The sequence below is a fragment of the Entelurus aequoreus genome, linkage group LG10 (assembly GCF_033978785.1).
Source record: "Entelurus aequoreus isolate RoL-2023_Sb linkage group LG10, RoL_Eaeq_v1.1, whole genome shotgun sequence".
NCBI classification, from domain to species: Eukaryota; Metazoa; Chordata; class Actinopteri; order Syngnathiformes; family Syngnathidae; genus Entelurus; species Entelurus aequoreus.
In genome coordinates, this window is record NC_084740.1 from 29,690,404 (window position 1) to 29,712,727 (window position 22,324).

Genomic DNA, 22,324 nt, shown 5'->3' on the forward strand with positions numbered 1-22,324 from the left:
ACCAATTTTTGCATTAGAGACAGTCCATGGACACTTGAACATCTCACGTAGGTGTTAAAGTACAAAAAATTCACTATTTGAGAAATCAGACTAATTTTAGTGCATGGAAACGTAGTGATTTATTTATATACTTGTCATTTCCTTTCCTCTATATTACATGCAGCTTTACTATCACATAATTGTGAAGGATTTCTGACTTTGAATGAATGAGAAAAACACTGTATTTTTGGAGAGAACAATACATCTCAGTTTAAAATTGTTATGCCTTGGCGAGAATGAGCACTCAGGTGAGGAGGGGGACAATTGACACAGGTTTTATTTAAACAGTTTTCTTTGAAATCTCTTTGAACAGAGTTATTAAAACAAAGCGGCTACAGAATCTAGCTTTGATACATTAGAGTAACAAAAGACATAGGCATAAGGCCATAAACGGAAAATCACTCCATAGGGAGGAAAAAGGCAATAGCAAAATTACACACAAATTTAATAACAAAAAAAAACCAACAATCTATGATTAGCTACAAAAAGGTAAATCACTCATGCAGAGGAGACAAGAAACTATAAACAGAAAGTACGCTATAAAGAGCTGAGATAACTACAAACTAAAGCGCTCCAAGAGGAGGAATAAAGGAAGGCAAGGCACTATGAAATAACACACAAAAAACTTGACCAAAAACTTTAGCAAACGAAAATCACTCTTTCTCAGAGGAAACAAAGAAATCAATAAATAAGGCGAGGCAATACTTAGCAACTTGGTTCGAGACTGTGGACGAAGGCTGGCGGTACGTGACGAGACGATATACTCTGGCACAAGACAAGAGGAGGATGAGACATTTATACACATGAGGGAGGGTGACACAGGTGGGCACAATCAGGCAATCAGGAGAGACATCAGACCAGTGAAACGGGAGGAAGGGCAAGTGACCTGAAACGAGAGGGAGAGTTAACCTTTCAAAATAAAACAGTAAATGACAAGACAACATGAAACCAGACGAAACCCAGACAAGACTTCACCCAGGTGTGACAAAAATAGTGCTGTCCCGATACCAATATCGTGGTATTATTTTGATACTTTGGTACTTTGATACTTTTGTAAATAAAGAGGACCACAAAAATTTGCAATATTGGCTTTATTTTAACAAAAAATCTTAGGGTGCATTAAAACTATGTTTCTTATCGCAAGTTTGTCCTTAAATAAAATAGTGAACATACTAGACAACTTGTGTTTTAGTAGTAAGTAAGCAAACACAGGCTCTTAATTTAGTCTGCTGACATGCAGTAACATATTGTGTCATTTTCCATTCTATTATTTTGTCTACATTATTAAGGACAAGTGGTAGAAAATTAATTATTAATCTACTTGTTCATTTACTGTTAATATCTGTTCTATCTACACATCTGTTCAAATTTAACAATCATTTATTCTTCTGTTTGGATGCTTTACATTAGTTTTGGATGATGCCACAAATTTGGGTGTCAATCCGATACCAAGTCGTTACAGGATCATGCATTGGTCATATTCAAAGTCCTCATGTGTCCAGGGACATATTTCCTGAGTTTATAAACATACTATATATTTAAAAAAAAAACGAAATAAGATGTTGTGATGCCAAAAAATATTGACGTAATCATAGTAGTATCGACTAGATACGGTCCCGTACTTGGTATCATTACAGTGGATGTCAGGTGTAGATCCACCAATGGCGTTTGTTTACATTTTGACGCCGGTGAGCTACGGTGTGTAGTGAAGCATGTTTGGCTATTCCTCGTCCTGCAGGGATGATACTTGTAAGAAACTTACTTTATTTGTCGCCACGGAGGCAATGATTAGTGATTTAGAAGTAGCTAAAACACTGCCGTTTGGGACTGGACTTCAACCGCTAGCTGGCTAGCCATGTCTTAAAGCACCTGTTCCTGAGGGCCTTTTAGTGTTATAACTTCCCCTTTATCGTTAGTTTTTAGGCCAAAATGCGTCCGTTCTCCCTTTTCTGTCTCCACACTGTGTCTGCTTGTAAGTACTCCGTGACTGTGCGCTGCCGAACATGCTCGTTTGCTCGTAAACCAGCAATGACACGACGTGACAGCGACAGGGGTGATGGTGGACCGGTACTTTTCAGAGGTGGTATCGTACTGAATATGATTCATTAGTATCGAGGTACCATACCAATACCTGTATACCGTACAACCCTAGTCTAAAATGTGTTTATATGCAAAGTCGCGCCTGCTCAATGGCGAAATGTGGGGATTCATTCTATTTGCGTTATGTCATGTAAAGCTTTCCAATTATGTCCTCACTTTTTTTTTTTTTTTTTGTCGCAGACCAGAGTAACCGCAATTGTGAATGCGGCGTCAATGTCTGAATGCTGTCAAGTGGCCCAGTGTGCAGGTGTGTGTTGAAGCATGCAGCGTAATTGGAACGTCTTGATTCCATAAAAGGACCTTGTGGCGCCTCTCTCGCTGACCCACATCCCAAAAGGTGGGATATCGACGTTAATATCCCTCTATTATCCCACTCATTAAGCTTGTGATGGCGCGCTGAGTCTTTGAGAAAGTGATTGGTGGCCGGCGGGGGAGCAAACATAAAGGAAGCGACTGACGCTGGGTGTACAGTGGTGCTCTGGGGAGCGAGGAGCCGGCCCAGCCAGTCGCCTATTGATCTCTGAGGATTAGGAGGCCCTTGTCTGAGGGGACATCTCCCTCAGATGACAGATTATTACAGGCTTTGCTGGGATTTAGGCCTTGAAAAGACTGGCAGCACACTAACTTTGCGTGGAAGAGACTTCTCTAATAAGATCACAAAGAGGGAAGGGATTGTTTTTCGGTGGAGAGCAATATATTCCGTGCTCTAATTCCCCTTTAATTTAGGAATGGCATGAGTGGGATTTACAAGACTGACTCCCTTTTATTAGTTTAGTATGTCATCACACTTGTGAGGAATCTGTGCTGCATCCACAACATTGGACTGACCTCCTCCCATCAGGGTTCACGAGGCACGCCATTAGGAGACCTGTGAACCACCTGGTCCAAATCTCCCCAAACTGGACCCAATCAATCGTGCTGCATTTGTGCCGTTACGTTTTTTAAGTTAACGTTTTATGTTTTTTTTATGTTATAAATGTGTAATTAACGTGTTATTATTCATTCATAACTAGAACATGTTTGCAGCACAAACGATTGGAACAAGTTTGGGGAGATTTTGAGAAGGTATATGGGAGGGTGAATCAAAAAACATTAATGACTGAAAAATTCTAATAGTTAGACCGGGTGTCAGCAACCCATGGCCCCAGAGCCGCATGCGGCTCTTTATCGCCGCCCTAGTGGCTCCCTGGACCTCTTTCAGAGATGTGTGAAAATGGAAAAAGATGAAAAAAATATTTTTTTTTGCTTTAATTAATTTTTCTATAGGAGAAAAAACATTGATTATTAATCTAATTGTTTATTTACTGTTAATATCTGCTTAATTTCTCTTTTAACATGTTCTATCTACACTTATGTTTAAATGTAATCAAACAGTATCAAACAGAAGAATAAATTATAATATAATTTATTCTTCTGTTTGATACTTTACATTAGTTTTGGATAGGGATGTTCGATAATGGCTTTTTGCCGATATCCGATATTCCGATATTGTCCAACTCTTAATTACCGATACCGATATCAACCTATACAGATATATACAGTCGTGGAACTAACACATTATTATGCCTAATTTGGACAACCAGGTATGGTGAAGATAAGGTCCTTTTTAAAAAAAATAATAAAATAAGATAAATAAATTACAAACATTTTCTTGAATAAAATAGAAAGTAAAACAATATAAAAACAGTTACATAGAAACTAGTAATTAATGAAAATGAGTAAAATTAACTGTTAAAGGTTAGTACTATTAGTGGACCAGCAGCACGCACAATCATGTGTGCTTACGGACTGTATCCCTTGCAGACTGTATTGATATATGTTGATATATAATGTTGGAACCAGAATATTAATAACAGAAAGAAACAACCCTTTTGTGTGAATGAGTGTGAATGGGGGAGGGAGGTTTTTTGGGTTGGTGCACTAATTGTAAGTGTATCTTGTGTTTTTTATGTTGATTTAATTTAAAAAAAAAAAAAAGATACCGATAATAAAAAAAAACGATACCGATAATTTCCGATATTACATTTTAAAGCATTTATCTCTAGTTTTGGATGATACCACACATTTGGGTATCATCCAAAACCGAATATGATTCATTAGTATCGTGGTAATATACTAATACCGGTATACCGTACAACCCTAGTTTCTAGTTATGATTAATAACACATTAAATACACATCAATAAGATAAACAAAACATAAATTGTTAATAACTTAAATACCGTTACGGCACTAACAAAACGTCTGCAGCACAAACGGACCAACAACATTAGGGATTGGTCTGGGGAGATTTTGAGAAGGAGAAGAATCACAAAACGTTCATAACTCTGACCAATAAAGGTATATCTATAGCACAAACGATAGGGATACATTTGGGACGATTTTGACATTAATAGTGTCACCGTAAAATACAGTAAAAAAACATATGTTAATAACTTAAACACAGCAGCGGCACAAACGAGCACAAACGTTCTGGAAGAGTTTGGGGAGATGTGCACAACGTGGGGGGGGGGGGGGGGGGGGGGGCAGACTTCACCCAGGCCATTAGGAGCCATGTCCACACTGGGCCCAGCAGAGCATGCTCAGTCTTCAATCCACTGCAGAGCAGCCAAACGCCAAGCAGGAGGAGATGAGATTTCTGTGCCAGGCATGACTTAGTATGTAATTAAAGGCTTGGCGAAGGAACACCAAATCAACTGGCTGTATTTCCTTGGAGGAGTTATATATTGGAGAGATGGAGGGATAAAAGAGTCCTCATTTTAGGTGCTGCCTAAAAAGCTTGCTGCGGTGGGCTTTTAAAAAGGTACATGAAGCATGTTGTTTACCAGCCAAGGAGTATATTGAAAGTTTTGCGGCTGATGTTCTTTGCAGGGGATGGCCAGATTGGCCGGTTGGAGGCGGGGGCAAGGAGCTGTTGCTTTTGAGCTGCGACTAATCAAATCAAAACTCAGTGGTCAAAACATGGACAGCTGTGGGAAATGATGTGCCTTCTTCTGGTACACTGTGTGAATAATTTTTCCTCTTTCATTTTATTGCTCTCTCGCTCTCTCTCCCTCTCTCTCACCCTCTTGCTCGCTTTTGCTCATCAGACTTCAGCTTCTACTGATGATGCCCGGAAGGAGAGCCGGCGTGTGTTGCATAGCAAACAGCGGAAAGCCGCTTTAAACAGCGAGCAAGGCTGAAGAAGTGGGGGAAAAAAAAAAAAGGGTGGCTATGGAACGTGCTGCTGAGTATGCATGTATAAATGACCTGTTCAGTAATCAGAAACAACTACACAGGCGAGCATTCCTTTGGGCTGTTTTGACACCGCGGCGCTACAGCACCATTAGTCGCACAAATATGTCTTTCAAAAATAGTACGGTAAACAGTCGCGGAAGATTGTGCTCCATGGGCAAAAAACACTGTACCGCCTCCCTTCATGGGCTGGAGGTAGCGCTCTCGCTTCAAAGGGTCACCAACTTGATTTCAAATTAATAGCGTGCATGTGCATATGGCACCTGGGACAAACTGTGTGGTAGATTTGAGTGAGGGTGGAAATAATGCGTGTCTCTTAGAGCAGTTTTTTTTCAACCACTGTGCCGCGGCACACTAGTGTACCGTGAGATATTGTCTGGTGTAATGTGGGAGATTATGTAAATTCACCCAATCGGGTTAAAAATATGTTTTGCAAACCAGTAATTATAATCCGCAAATGAGCCGTTGTTGAGTGTCTGTGCTGTCTGGAGCTCGGCAGAGTAACCGTGTAATACGCTTCCATATAAGTAGGTGGCAGCAGGTAGCTAATTGCTTTGTAGATGTCGGGAACAAAAGGCAAGTGCCGCTAAGAAAATGCATTGAAGCTTAGGGATGGCTATGCAAAACGAAGCTAAAACTGAACTGGCTGCTAAGTAAACAAAAACAATGCTGGACGACAGCAAAGACTTACAGGGTGTGGAGCAGCAGACGGCGTCCACAAAGTACATCCGTACATGACATGACAATCAACAAAATAGGAGCGCAAGACAAGAACTAAAACACTACACACAGAAAAACTCTAAAAAGTCACGGCGTGATGTGACAGGTGGTGACAGTACACCTACTTTGAGACAAGAGCTATAGTGATGCATGTTTGGTTATGGTTTGAATTCATGTCCAACAATTGCGAGAACTGTTTATTGTCAAAATCGGCTGCTGAGTTTAATTTTTCAATGTTTTCTGCTGGTGGTGTGCCTCGAGATTTTTTCAATGAAAAAAATGTGCCTTGGCTCAGAAAAGGTTGAAAAACACGGTCTTAGATAATAGTGCTCCTTTCGCAGTAGTGAATAATGGAAGCAGTTTTGTGCAGGAATACAAATTTGAACTGTATATGAGTAAAGGCCAATGAGGAAACTAATTACTTTACTCAATTAAAAAACAGTGGAACCTCAATTTATGAACGCCTGTATTTGTGACCTTTTTAGTTTACGAACCTTTACATTGTGCCAAATATATCTCTGTGTGCAAACCATGTACACTTCATTAATTATTTTTTTTTTGCATGCCGCTTAAAATTTTCAAAGAGCAGAGTTCTCAGCCTGTCTTACCCATAGCAAAGCAAAATTGAAGATGAGATCTCATGTATGTCTTATATACATCTCCTAGACATAAAAGAGCACTAATCGAGACCAAAGTAGTTTTCTCATTCTTCTCAGATGTATCTCCTGAGAAATAAGGCTCACAGTGAGCACTGTGAGAGATCTCAAAGTTGTCTAACAGTTATCTCTTCTCCCGATTTCGACTAAGACCAAAATGAGAGATGATTGAGCTGGTCTCCAATATGTCTCAATTATGTCTCAGTGAGAGATATACATGGTTTTGTTTCTCACTACTCACTGTTTGAGTTCTCGGATGTCTCTTTTCTATTTCGGCAAAAACAAAATTGATGAGTATTGGTTTCAATATGTCTCAATGATGTCTCAGTGAGAGATATACTTGGTTTTGTCTCTCACTGCTCACCATTTGAGTTGTCAGATATGCCTCTTTTCTATCTTGGGAAAAATTAATTAAAAATCAATTTTAATTGGCACAATTTAATTATACCTCAATCATACTCCAGTTTATCTCATGCCAACATTTGGAGAAAATAATTAATTCAGGCGATATGGATATATGGCCTGTAATCTATATGGTTTATTTACATAATGTTCTACTTAATTTGTTGATTTCTTATACACACGCCATGTACAGTAACTCAGTGACTACAATTGTGAGATTTAAAACTGAACCCAAACAATACTGATATGATCACAAGACACTTTTTAAGACCTTTTAACATTTGTGAACTTTCTAGAGCAGTGGTTCTCAAACTCTTTTCACAAAGTACCACTTCAGAAAACATTTGGCTCTCCAACCACCATGATAAGGACTAATATTAAAATACAGTAGCGTAGTAGGCCTAAATATTCATTAAAAAAAAGACCGTGGTTTTATTTAACAAGTAAATTTAATACATTGGCCACTGAAATATTACAGACAATGCTAAAACGTAATCAACAATGATACTCCATATACAGTACATATTTACAGACTTTTACAGCATCCACGGCAACATCACAACGGTGTGTATTTTCAGAGCATTTATAACAATGATCAAATATTTGATTTGTGGCTTCTTAGGCCAGTTCAGTTCTTAATTAGTTAAAACTTTTCAAGTGTGTTTGGGAAATGAACTGCAAAAACAATGCCAGGCATAGATGTGAAGTCAAGGAAAACAACTTTACCCAATATGTCATCCAAGGATACTACTGTACTGGCAGAGGTTTCCAATAGGGGAATAACATGACTGCATGTACCATTTGTTACATTATCTTGCAGCAAAGAAAAACCTGCATGTTTAAATTCACGAATGAGGGCCCATTTGGCACATGATTGTGCTATGGTAAAGAAGAAATCAATCTGTCCATACTTTGTTTGTCCGTCATTTGAAAAAAAAACCTGTAAAATTGTTTCTTCTATTACCTTTACCATAGTGTTTTGATGTGAGATAATTTCTCTTAACTTGTGCCCTGTGAAAGATGCTTACTGTTCCAGAATTGATGCAGTGACCAGCATGTATTTGCAATGCAGAGAGGTGAACTGTGTCCAATAGACGTTCACTAGATGCTCCATATAGTTTAATCCTAGACAAATCTTTGTTTTCCTGACAGAAACTATCATCTTTAGTCATATGTCTGTAAAATTCAGCTATGACATTCCCTGGTTTAATAGTTTGTGAAATAACAGGAATAGACTGCACAAGTTTGACTGCATTTACCATCTGCATAGGTATATTTTGAGTACCATGTATGAGCCTTAACAAATATCCATTTTTGTCTTCAAAGTGGAAACATGAATGAGTCCATAATGGACCAAGGTCCCTGACACTGTCTGCCAGGTGCACGAGAAGTTGTACATTTGCAGTTTCGTACCGCTCACCATAGAGTGTAGCCATTTGAGAACAAAAATTCCACAATAGTTTTTCAGCATGATGGATTTGTTCAACCGATATAGATTCCATCAACAAAATGAAAATGGCTTCACTTAGTAGGAGGAAGTGGTTGTAGTACATTGTTGCAAGAATTCCACGGAAGATAACTGGTCCATAGAACAGCAAAATATCCCGGTATTCTGATGCTTTAAAAAACATTCTGTGAGATGCCACTGATCGAGGATATCTAGTTGAGGATGGAGGACAGACTTCCTGAAATCGCCTGTCAATTTCTTTGGTATTCTTTGCCATGCTGAAGGGCTGACGAGAAAACTCTGTAGAAAACCACAACACCATCAAAAGGCGCATTACTCCGAGGAGGACTGAGTGCATGTAATCTACGGCAGTGCCTTTGATAAGGTTATACATTTTAAGTTTGCTCAGGCAACAGGGACCCTTTACCCCTTTGACAATGGTTTTGGTTTCATTTGCGATTTTCATATCCAGTACAAACTTTTCATTGGTGCGCAGTGGCCCCTTTGGATCTCTATGTTGGAATGGAAATACATGGGCGTGTCCTCTTTCCCCGGTTTTCACAGTCTTTCCTGGCTGTTTGCATTTATGACATCCAAATTTCCCATTGTATTGCACTGAATTAAGGACTAATGCTTTAGCAGGCAAGTCGCATGTTCCAGCAATGGTGAGCACTTTACACACAAAAGGTTCCGATGTCAACTCTGCAGGTTGCACAATAATTCCATCGTCTGCAAGCTTACTCAGTGTGTCACTTAGTGGTCTCAAAAATGTAACCATGGATGGTTTTGAATCCCCATACCAAAGTCCAGCAAATATATTCTCTCTTTGTGTGCGTTCCATGAAGCTCAATTCATTGATGATACAATAAAAAGGCCACACTGAAAACTTGGATGATTTGAAAATAGGTACCCCATCGGTGTTCCAAGTAAGTGAGATGTTTTTAGGGTCACTAAGAGGACCACCGCTATCGACAAGCTGTTTGTAAACTTCTGCATCATATATATCTTCAATGTTGTTAGCATCTGCCTTCTTTCTGCTTAATCTAAAGTTAAGCTTCTCCTGAAAACCTGGCTTGAGGAACAATGACCTTATTTGAGCCTTAATTGGAACCTCTATAAAGGATGAGGATCTTTCTTCTGACACACTGGCCCCACAAGACAGGCATTTTATTTGTTTACTTTCTAACGGCCCAAAACAATTACTGCAGTATTTATGTAATAAAATAGGCGATGATGCAGAGCGGGATAAAAAAAAGTTTTTGAACTTCTGCACACTTTAAGCAGTCTGTATTCAGACTATCGGGACAAAGCAACTTGAACATTTTCAGCAAATCGCTTAGGGCCTTATCAGTGACTTTATGACAGTTTACATAACCCATGATGATCAGAAGGCACTCTGCCACGGTTACTGATGCATTGTCATATATTGGTTTGTCTGTTGTGTCCTTGAAATTTGACTCTTCTGCACACACCTCACTCAAACTATCTATAAATCCTTCATTAAACGTATGTCCGTCATTGTACATCCAATCCCCCATATCAGGGAGTGATTCCTCAAATGATTGAGATGGATCATACTCAGCATCGACATGTAGTTCAGTTGTTAGGCCATCAGGAGGATCTATGAGGGCTGATCTGGAAAATGGTTTTCCATTGTCTTTGATAGAGTCAAAAGTAGAAATATTTTCTTGTGCTGAAATTAAAATAGAATAAAAATCATTAAAGGTTTTTTAGAACATTTTGTCACAAGGCGAAACGTATAACATCTCAGCATATTGCTCACATTCTTACACTCAAAAGTTTGTCATATTTTAGCAGGATTTGCTTCGTGACAAAATTCACAACAAAACATTAGTCAGACACAGAAGACGGTGGGTGTACCTGGCAGGTAGGGAGAGGCTTGATGTTCCAGAGTGGTACATCCTGCATGGACACCTGGAGGTTGGATGTGTTCCATTTGAAGAGCAGTGTTTTGGGCTCCTTCAGGAGGCACTGCAACCTGCAGTGTTCCCCTGCTGCTACCTCCTGACACAAAGAAGAGGAACCAAAAAACTCTAAAGATTAAAATAATTAAAAGAAAAGAAGAAAACATGTTAAACAAGAAGCAAGTTGACATAAATTGAACACATTATACAAATCCAACTAATGGAATGCATTTACTTTTTTCCCACATCTTGATCGCATTGTAGTTCATGTTTACATGTCTTCTGTGTTTATGGTAACACATAATCCACAGTATTAAATGTAACTCATCACAATACAACACGCACTATAAAAAGAAAGTGTGGAACTTCAGTAATAAACAATGCCAATGATTAGTAAATACACAGCAGCAAACCAAACCTATGAGAAAGGATCTTGACGAGGGATGCAACATTATTGTAAATATTGCGTTATTTTGGTTTAAAAATTCTCACAATAATGCCGTGATGTGTGACGCTATCAAACGAGAACTCCCGTCAGTGTGTTTTTTTCTGACAATATTAAGTGGGCTGATCTGAGAAGTAAACTAGATCTCCCATGATAACCCGCGCAGTGTGGGACAACAAAGATCAAACAGGGGACATTATATAGGGGCGAAAAAGAGGAAGTGTGCAGGAGTGACGGGAATGTTTGTGCTTCGTAGATCCGAGGAATTGTTGCTGTGAAATATTTCTGTGCCTATAACTGCCGTGTTAGATTAAATTAAAATAAAGTCTGCATACTGCAATGTAAAGCATGCCACATTTATCCCGACCATTTCCAAGTTGACCCAGAGCCGTTGCAGCTCACCAGAGGAAATGCACCCGGTAGGAACGCGGACATGCACAATATAAGAAATTTGCCCACACTACACACCACGATGTCTACAATAAGTTAGAGAATATGAGTAATATATTAGAATGAGTTATATGTTAGAACCGTTACTTGGAAGATATCGTTGATGTGAAACCAAGACGAAAGCAAGGGAAAATATCCATTTGTGAGGTATTTACATGATTAAAAGTCAAATTATTAGTTAACTCTTAAGAATCAGTATTCTACAAACTAATATAAACATGTCCACTGCAAAGGACAGTTTCTTAGGAAGTTAAAAGTTTAAAGACACTAAACTAAACAGCAGTGATGTAACAATATCAAAATGTCATATCACCGTTACTGTGACCACAATTATCATTGTTTGCATTATCATCGCAGTATTGTTGAATGTGCTCAAAAAGTAATCATACCCTCAATCATACCAAGTTGTATTAAAAAAAACCTTACCAGAGACACAATATATTTTCTTGGCAGAATAAAAATTGTTGTTTTACATTTGTTACACTGGATGTTTACTGTTTATGTCAGTTTAAAAGACACTTATTTGAAAGTTTTGGATTTTGTTTGTCTTTGTGTGTTACTTGAAATTCTGGATCATTTTGCGCCATTCCTTTGCACTTAAAATACCTGTTTATAATAATAAATAGAACTACAACATATGAACATTATGTTTGTGTTCAATTACAGTAAGTGTGTTTATCCTAAACATTCCTGCCACTTCATTTAACACACTTTGACATTTTTGTAACAATATCTTACTGTGGCTTTAACACTGTGACGATATCATACCATGACATTTTGATATTGTTACATCCCTAATCATGCCTTGATGTTACCTACCAGCCTTAACTTGAAGATGAAAGGTTCAAAGAAGATTAATTACACATGCTGAGAAAACTCATATTTCAAGTTTCATTCTTCATACGTGCTACTGTAATCAGGGTAAAAGAAAGCAATATTTCCATGCTTGTTCCTGACAAACTGTGGACAGCTTTTTATCCATCTATCTGGTCTGTAAATCTCAATAAGAACTAATTAACATAAACAAAGAACATTCATATACATATAACTTACTTAGACATTGCTCATCAGTCTCCACATTCACATTGGTGGCTGCAGGACGGGATGACTGCAGGAAGAAAAAATAAAGTATCACATATATCTGCTGCCAGTTTAATGCACCACCACTTAGCCAGTCTACTCACCAATTGTACAGTCCTTCTTGATTGTTTATTTGAGTCGACTTCTTTACCAGTTCTTCTCCATCGTTTTCCAGGTTTTCGTTTTGTCATTTTGACACACCAATACTATGTAAATACAGACAAAGGTTGCTGGAATACACAGTGGAACTTCTTGTAAATGTAAAACTTTATATTATGTTGAAGCAGTGTATGTTCAGTAATTTATATTGTTCCACTTCTAATGTTCTCTGTACATTTATTTCTATCATTGTTATTTCAATATGGGATGTATAAAGTGTATCTTATCACTTGCGATGCCTTGGTAAGTAGCTTCTAGCAAGGTGGTTGCGCCGTTGAATGCGGCATGTATAGCTATATTTTCGTTACACAGTGACGCTACATTAGTTTGATAAATAATAACTCGTGTGTGTTAAAGTAATTTAAATACCAAAACAAAATCAATAAATGGTATTACTTACTTTCAGTCGTTAGTCCTTCGATGCTGAATTGTTTCTTCCAAACGAAAACAAGTCACATCATGTTCTTCTTCTTCTTTTGTTTTTTTGTGGCGGTTGGCAAGCAACCTTGTGGTGTGCATTACCGCCACCTACTGTAATGGAGTGTGAACCGCGCATGCGTGTTTTCCAGGAAGAGCAAATATGATTGGACAGATTCATGGGGCGCCGTGCCAAATCTCGCGAGAATGTTGTTGAGACAGATCCACGTCTCAGAATTTAGATAAAGTTGATTTTCTCCTTATATGTCCATCTGAAAATAACCATTTTTGGCTATGTGTAACTTTCAAAGGAAGGCAATTCAAAAAGGCACGCTTTCTGTCAGACAGCGGCGGACATCACTCGTTGTTTGCCATCAATTAACGTCAGAAGAAGAAGAAGCGGGAAAACAGTAGGTGGCGTAATATTTTAACGTTGTCTGCGCCTACCTTAAACTAAAACGAGGAAGAAAATAAAGAGAAGAAGAAAGAGAAGAAGAAGCGGGAACGTTTTTGGAAACGACGACGGCAACGCCTGCGACATTAGACTTGGAGAGGTAAGTATCTTAATAGTGTTTAGTTGTTCAACCATGTAATGTTGTGAAGTGAAAATATTTAACTGTTGTGACAACGGCGTGGTCCTTTGGGAGGTTGCGGTAACGCTAATGGCGTCTGCCCAACAAGTAATGTTAGTATACATAATGACCTTCATGATTAGATTCTACAGTGAATTGACTTTAAAACGTTTTATAATACTGTTGTAGGTAAAGTAACAATCGACAAAGAAGGTCAGGGCTGCATTTTATTGGTATGGCTGGCTAGTTGTAATTAATAAGAGATGACATCCAAAAGTGTTCAATGATTAACAAATTTGCTCCGCCATTTTGAAAGCAGCAGACATTTTGCTTACTCGTTGGCAGTGGCCGAGTATGTTTTGTACCATGCTATTGATTTTATAAACTGTAAATATATTGGAAAATAAAGTAGGTATGTGTGTAAAATGTTAAACATTCATTCATTTTAATAAAACCAGTATTATCAGACAGGTCTTGTTAAGACTAGTTACGTGATATAAGAATAATTTTGCTGTGATACATGTTTAAAAAGTTATGATTGTTTTAACCTGGTCAAAATGCACAAATTTATGGTCAACCTCTTCAATACAAAGTCATTGGGGCTCGAGATTTTATTCATGACCTTATTTGTTAAAAATGCCATAACTTTCTTAATATGTACCCTATTATAAAAAGGTGCCATCAAGCCACACGCGCCCCAAAATAGATACAAATTAAAATAAGAATTAAACTGTCTGGGTTGAGATTTTTTTTACTATAGCCAGAATGATCGTAAACAATCATTTTGTTTACTTGTTTTTGACAGAAGTCAAATATGATTCACCCAAAAAGTTAACATCCATACAGAGTAACCCCATATATGTAAATACTTTCCATTTATATTATAGTTCCATCCATCTATTTTCTACTGCTTTTCCCTTCCGTGTCGTGGGGGGTGCTGGAGCCTATCCCAGCTGCGCTCGGGCGGAAGGCGGGGTACACCCTGGACAAGTCAACACAGATCGACAAACAACATTCACACACTCGCGTCACTTTAGTGTTGCCAATCAACCTATCCCCAGTTTGAGATTCCAAATTGTATTTTTTCATTAACAGGATGGACAAAAAGAAAATGACAACAAAAAAGAGGTTAGGAGTTCCCACAAAGAAAATGAAGGACCTGCATAATTCTCCTCCCCCAAATGAGCAATCTGGTAAGTCTTTATGTATGTGTGGCAAAGCGGACTACGGTTAAGCCAAATTGCAGTGTTACATGTAGCTAACAAACTGGAAAAAGGACTTCATTAGTTTGTTTCGTATTTAAAGAACAGCTGAGAATGCCACCTTGGGAAAGTCGCCCCAAGGAAGTTAGGTAACAGTACCCTAATTGTAATGAGGCCACACACCTCTAAGACAGCGATGGGCAAGATCATCCTACTGCATATGCTTTAAAATGCAAATAGGGATGGGGAGAGGGAATAATCATAACATTTTTGTCCAAATGAGGTGACAAATACCAGTCCAAATTTGTATACGTGTACAGCTCTGGTAATGGGTACATTCGCACCCACCTGCACAAACGTACTTCAAAATGTAACAATCAAAATAAATATGACTTTTTTTTTTGTTTACTAGGGCATGCATATATAATATGCATTAGTTTGACCATTTAAAATCAACGATAATAAAAAGGAGATGCTTGGAAATAGCATAAAAATGCCCCTAAAACTTGGAAAAACGCGATTCATAGCGTTACTTTTTGGTGTAACCATCATGAGCGTTATGTTTAGGTATATATTTCTTTTATATTTTGATAAATCATCATATTTATGTATTACTAAATTTAAATAGGTATTGATCAATCTTTAAGCTGTGTGTATTTGATTTCAGTTTGCTTTTGACATCTTATTTAGAATTGGAGTTGAAGCTTTTACAACCTTGTGTTGCGCTCATGATGGCGTAACCAAACTAGATTTCATTTAATGATCTTATTTTTAATATTTATTCCCTTTTTTACATTAGTATATTTAAATATTCATTTATAAACATTGAATACATTTCAAATATCAATAAAATGCAATTGCCTTCATCTTATAGGGTAATAATTTCGCCACACCTAGTGTGTGTGTGACAATCATTGGTACTTTAACTTTAATGTTTAGTTACACCAAGTCCTGAGCGTAACACTCAGCTTCATCACTTTGACTTGCAATATCTCTGTCATGTCTGTTCATGTTTTTGTTTTGGCCATGTGTTTGTTTTTTGGACTCTTTTTAGTTCCTGGTTGCACTTCCTTGTTTGGTTTGGTTTCCATGGTCACCCATTAGTTTTCACCTGTCATGTCACGCACCTGTTCCACGTTTTGAGTCACGCACCTGTTGTTAATCATGTCTGTTATTTAAGTCTTTCTTTCTGTTCACTCGTTCTGCGTTCATTGTCTTTATGTCACACCTGTTCATGGCTCTTGCTGACTAAGTAAGTCATAGTTCATGTCATTGCTTCTGCTAACAGCAGCTTCTTTTGTGTTTTAGGCACGCTTGCCTTTTTTTGTTTATTGTTTGCATTTGTGAAAGTTTGAGTGATTTATGTTTAAATAAATCCAAGCTCACCTTCACGCTGTCGTCCGGAGCCGTCTTTGCATGGGAAGAACAACCCCGCAGCCAGCTGCGACCCCCCCCCCCCCCGTTTTGACAGTATGAACGCAGAACGAGTGAACAGAAAGAAAGACTTAAATAACAGACATGATTAACAACAGGTGCGTGACTCAAAATGTGAAACAGGTGCGTGACATGACAGGTGAAAACTAATGGGTGACCATGGAAACCAAACCAAACAAGGAAGTGCAACCAGGAACTAAAAAGAGTCCAAAAAAAAAACACATGGCCAAAACAAAAACATGAACAGACATGACAATCTCTAATTCTGGTGGTGTTTTATGCTTTTTTCTTTTTGGAACATGTACTATACATATAATACAATAAAGTCCCATATAAAATTATGTTTCTAGCAACACTTTAATTTTGCCTTTGAAAGTAACACTCCAATGTCCATTAGTGAAGCTGTACACATACTCAAATAAAACATTTTAAACACTTTCTCTTTTGCACTCTCTCTTTCAGGGTGTTTGGCATTCGTCAGATGGGAGGACGGTTATACCGGCAAAATCTTTACAGGAGCAGGCATTTTGTCAAGAGATGATGCTCCTGTGCGGATCTTAGATCTTAGAACAGGAGATTCAGTTTTAGCAAAGTGGTCAGATGGTAAATTTTATAGGGCAACTGTTGAATATATTTCAGGAAAAGATCAGACTCAGTCACCAAAAGGCTGCCAAAGTCCACAGGAGTCATTTTTAAATATGTTGGAAGCCAATGAGCCATCACACTCAACATCAAGGTCTGACACCATTACAGTAGATCGGAACCCACTGTCTGAACATGATAATATCACAGCGCTGAATCTATCAAGTGACGGGGGACTTGTAACAGGCAGCAACACTGTTGGACCACCACCACCCTAAGGGTAAGCTTGACATTTATTACCTCATGCCTATGGGGCTACAAGTTCAAAACTTTTAATCTTTATAAAATCCAATTTGGTGAATTTCCAAACCAAAAAAAGCAGCATTAACTGAAATATTATTTTATCTGCCATCAAATAATTGTTTCAGTAAATAGTATGTGAATGACAAATACAAATATTTAATGTATTTAATAGCCCAAAACCCAACATCTGTATCCACTTACATTTCAGGATTAAAAGTTCTGAACTTGTGGACCCTGAAAACAATTATCTGCCATAATTTTATTACTTTTTAACCATGGTCAAAATGTTCATAGAGTGTAAATATCCACTCTACAATCTCATGTGTCAAAACTAGGGAGTAACAAAATGAACATATGTCATGGTTACAATTGTTATCACAGTATTGATGAATGTGCTCAAGAAGTACTTCAACACACACTGAAATCTTATAAACAAGTTTTATTGAGAAAAAAAAATTGTTACACAATATATACTTTCTTAACAGAAGAAATCTAAGTTTTTAAACATTCAGTTTTACGTCAAAATATAAATTCCGCATTTTTTAAAATTAAATATAAATACAAATATACACAAACATAAATAAAAGTAGTGTAAGGATGGGAGTTGAAGGATGAGTGTCAAAAAACAGAGCTAACTTTGCTTTCTATCAGCAATCGAGCATTAACGAAACACCCTTGGGTTCTCAGAGCAACACACAACACCGGAAATGTGTCCCGTGAAACCTGTCCGACCGGAGCTTTCAACAATAACAAAAGTTCCATGGATGAATTAAGTAAACAATATCAAAAAATAGGATCCAAACAAAATTTGTGGAACGCTCGCCTCGGTCGCAGGTACTTGCTGTTGCTCCACACTGAATTTCAGGACAGGGAAACCAAAACAAGCTTGCTAGTTAGCATAATTAGCATCATGTGTGTCCCTTCCATTGCTCAGTAAATACTGTTAACTGATTGTCTGTTATCATACTTGCCAACCCTCCCGAATTTTCCGGGAGACTCCCGAATTTCAGTGCCTCTCCTGAAAATCTCCTGTGACAACCATTCTCCTGAAAATCTCCCGATTTCTAGCCGGACAACAATATTGGGGGCGTGCCTTAAAGGTACTGCCTTTAGCGTCGTCTCTCACCTGAAAAGGAGACTATTATATATGTCTCCGTTATCCATAGGTTTATCTATAACCTATAAAGTAGGCAGGCACGGAGCTATTTCTCAGCGTGTGTTTATTCCAGCCGGCACGTTAATACTGGGCTACGGGGTGTTAGCCAATGACTTTGGCTGGGGGGGCGGGACTTCCGGGAGAGATAGGAAAGTTAATAGGAAGTGGGTGTTCGAGTTTTGCCGGGAAAAGGGATAGACACACATTGGAGCTGTTGTGTGTTTGAATTATAATAATAATAATACATTTTATTTAGTATAGCGCTTTTCAAAGCACTTAAAGACGCTTTACAGGAGAAAAAATTAAAATATGAAACAGTTTAGAGTAATAATATAAATTACAGGAAATATAAAAGCAGTACATTGTAAAATACATAATAATACAGGACAATTACAAGACAGGACATTACAAGACGCAGAACACTAATCACTAATCACTGGTTAAAAGCAGATCTGAATAGGTGTGTTTTGAGAAGGCTTTTGAAGGTTACATGTATAAAGGTTATATATATATATATATATATATATATATATATATATATATATATATATATATATATATATATATATATATATATATATATATTAGGGGTGTAACGGTACGGGTATTTTATCGAACCGTTTCGGTACGGGGGTTCCGGTTCGGTTCGGAGGTGTACCGAAAGAGTTTCCACACGGACATATTAAGTAGCGTACTGCACGTTGTGTAAACAATACTCAAAATGCCGGACATTTGAGGCATCCAAGAAACTCCGCCCCGACAGCTCCGCAAAAGAGGACACGCCTGGTGAAAAGAGGACGCACGGCCAGTCTATGACCTAGCCCATTAGCTGCCAGCATGCCAGCAAAAGAGGACATGTCCGGTGAAACCGGTCACTGCTAGCTGCTGGCAGCGACCGGGCCAGATCTTGACCACACGTCCTCCCCCCCACCGGACACGCTCTCCCCCGCGGGCCTGCCCTGGCGGCGCCCCCCTAACGCCTCAAATGTCCGGCACCTCAAGTTATGGTTGCGTGTATTAACAATGTACGTTCAGAGTTAAGAAGGTTACAAAATGTGCGCGCAGCAGCATTCGTGAGGGAGGGGGAGGGACAGAGAGAGCGCGAGCGAGAGAGTTATGATAAACGCTTTTTATCCATAGATTTATCAGATTAAATTTTTTATTATCTATAGCAGGGGTGTCAAAAGTGTGCCCCGGAGGCCATTTGCGGCCTACAGCTAATGTTTTAAAGGCCCACGGCACATTCTAAAAATACTATTAAAATAAACAAAAACATAACAAAAGTGAAATAATAAAGCTTAAAGGTTAAATGTAATTTAGAAAAAGTTGCAATGTTGACTAATAAAACAAAGCTGTTTTTTTTCTTTCAAACTGTCATTGCTCAAAACATAATATTGAATCAAAATGTTATTATGAATTATTGACCTATCCAAGGTTCTCATTTCTTCACATCAAATATTCCACTAAGAAAAATATTTTTGGTGGAAGATTTTGCAAATTTGGTAAATAAATAACCAAAAAATGTATATTTTGTTGTTTTCTTACTGTACCGAAAATGAACCGAACCGTGACCTCTAAACCGAGGTACGTACCGAACCGAAATTGTTGTGTACCGTTACACCCCTAATATATATATATATATATACTGTGTATATATATATATATATATATATATATATATATACATACATACATACATACATACATACATACATACATACATACATACATACATACATACACATGTGCTACTGTGTTGAACAATTTCCCTTGTGGATCATTAAAGTTTGTCTAAGTCTAAGTATTGTTGACTAGGTGAGTTGTCTATTTCCTTGCAGTCAAGATGATTTCATCTTCAGTATTGGTCCAGTTCCTTTGTCTTTGATGTGAAATGTTTCTGTTTAGGAGTACTGTACAGAACGATTATAGATATGGTAAATTTTGGTCATTGTACATTTATTTTCATTATTGGTACCGTCCATCATAGAGTAAGGAGAACAAATCATTTATACACTGCTGATTTTGTAGTTTGAGGTCTGTTACTTATATTATTATTATTATTATTATTAATAATAATAATATCATTATAGGCACACTTCAATTGTAAGTGATAGAATCAAAAAAAAAATCTGTAAAATCACTTTGTATGAATTTTTAAGTAATTAATGTGCATCTATTGCATGAAATCCATATTTTATACTTCAGAGAAGTAGAGGTAAAAAAGAGGAAAAAAAGGCAATTTACCTGAAAATCATACAATGTCATTTTTTGTTTTGTTTTATATTTTACAGAATCGCCAGTCTATTAAATACTTGTTCTCCTTTGGCCGCTGGAGGTTAAAATGCGGGTCAATTCAGTAATTTTTTTGTAGTTCAGTATTTCTCATCTCTTGTGATGTATCATGTTGTATGCTTGCATGTTCGAAATAAACTCAAACTCAACTCAACTCAACTCTTTTGATATTGTATATATATATGGACAAATTGGGTTTATAGAATAGTAATCTATGGTTCAATGAAATTTCATGATAGGTTTACCAAAGAGGGAACCATCGGTCCATCACCCTACAGCGGCAATACAGCCATACCATCACCGTATGGCCTCCACATCAATTGTCAATGTCCCTATGGAGGCCATACATCTAGCCTACCACCGTATGGCCTCAACATCAAAGGTCCATCTCCCTACGAAGGCCATGCATCCTGCCCATCACTGCATGACTTCAACACCGCTGGCCCATCACCAAATGTCTACAACACCTTTGGTCCTTCACCCGGCGTACACAATAGCTTGCCAGCTAGCTGGGTGAATCCACCTGACAATGAAAACCCAGCTTTCCTGGCACCGGACAGGAGAGATGCAGGCAACCCATCTGTCGAGGACACTATCACATATCGACCGCAGGCAGAAAAATCATTGATGCCATGTGATGGATGTAGGGAGGAGTTCGAAAAAATCCTGCGAGAAAAGCAACGAATCGAAGAAGTCCTATTGAAATTAGGCAAGTAATTCATGCTAATTTGTTCATAATGTAATTGTTTTGTTTACTTAAATTTGTGATTGGGCCTTGAACACATTGTTTTCTCATTCTGGTACTGTTTGTGCTATTTTTTCCCTTTCAGATCCGGGCCAAGTCAGTGTACGCCAAACTTTGCGACCTCGTTGGAGACAAATACAGCGACGGCCCTCCTCAACAATCGGGCCAGCAGGAGCTCTTTCCTGAGAGCGGCGTATTCATATTATCGTTCCGCCTTGCTGCCATGAGTCATGCTTCAAAGCTCAATGTGTTTATTCCACGCACTTTTTGACCACTTTTTTACAGTTGAGGAGTGTCAAAATGCTGTCCCTTTTGGTCGCCCTGGAAACAAACCTGCAGGAACAGGAAAGCGCATCCTTGACCGGAAAAAAGTTGAAGGAATCCTAAGTAAGTTTTCCCAAACTGAGGGTGTTTTCAGGCCAAAATTGTGTAACAATAGTTAAATAGAAGTTCAATATGAGAAAGTTTGATCCCTTATTGATTACAGCACACTAGAAGCATAACTGACTATTACATAATTACAGTTTGTGATTGGCCAAAAAACTAGCTTTGTGATAAGCAATATAGTGTTATGTCCATCAACTTGAAGTGTGGTTGTGTGTATTAATGTACTGTATGTTCAGGGTTTTCGCAAGGCATTAAGTCATTAAATGGATTTTGCATAAATTAAGGCCTTAAACAGCAATAAAAAGCATTAAATGCGTTGTCTAGAGGCATTTAAAAAATGTAATACAATTGTAGGACATGGCCGATAGTCAATACCGGTATGTCAAACGGTAAATGAAAATTAACTTAAGAACGTTACGGTCATCGAAATTGCTACGTCTGTCTGTGTGTTTCTTTTTTTAGCTGTAGCTGTTAAACTGCATACAAGAAGTATTGTAAGGTGGGAACGCGACAAAAGCACTGCCTCAATACGGCAAAATGAAACTGCACTGGGGGCCTAAACTTTTCCATTCTTTGGT

The 22,324-nt window shown here is 38.0% G+C and overlaps 1 protein-coding gene and 1 long non-coding RNA gene across 6 annotated transcripts; one reads left to right on the forward strand and one right to left on the reverse strand.

Annotated features, from left to right (window-relative positions):
* Positions 1-512: 512 nt before the first annotated feature.
* On the reverse strand, positions 513-13,180 carry LOC133659343 (uncharacterized). Of its 5 annotated transcripts, none has more exons than XM_062062103.1 (6): positions 13,057-13,180; positions 12,602-12,703; positions 12,471-12,525; positions 10,479-10,622; positions 10,176-10,290; positions 513-925 (listed from the first exon to the last, which is right to left on the reverse strand). In XM_062062103.1, the coding sequence occupies exons 2-6, from the start codon at positions 12,686-12,688 to the stop codon at positions 892-894; spliced, it is 435 nt and encodes a 144-aa protein (XP_061918087.1). In that variant the 5' UTR covers positions 12,689-12,703; positions 13,057-13,180; the 3' UTR covers positions 513-891. The 5 variants fall into 4 exon arrangements, with proteins under 5 accessions (XP_061918087.1, XP_061918086.1, XP_061918083.1 ...); XM_062062102.1 differs by lacking the exon at positions 513-925 and adding an exon at positions 7,621-8,897; XM_062062099.1 differs by lacking the exon at positions 513-925 and having other exon boundaries at positions 7,621-10,290.
* A 147-nt stretch (positions 13,181-13,327) lies between these two features.
* LOC133659345 (uncharacterized) lies at positions 13,328-21,317 on the forward strand. Its single transcript, XR_009827622.1, has 4 exons — positions 13,328-13,627; positions 14,741-14,838; positions 16,744-17,143; positions 20,854-21,317. It is a non-coding gene; the product is annotated as an uncharacterized LOC133659345 (long non-coding RNA).
* Positions 21,318-22,324: the final 1,007 nt, after the last annotated feature.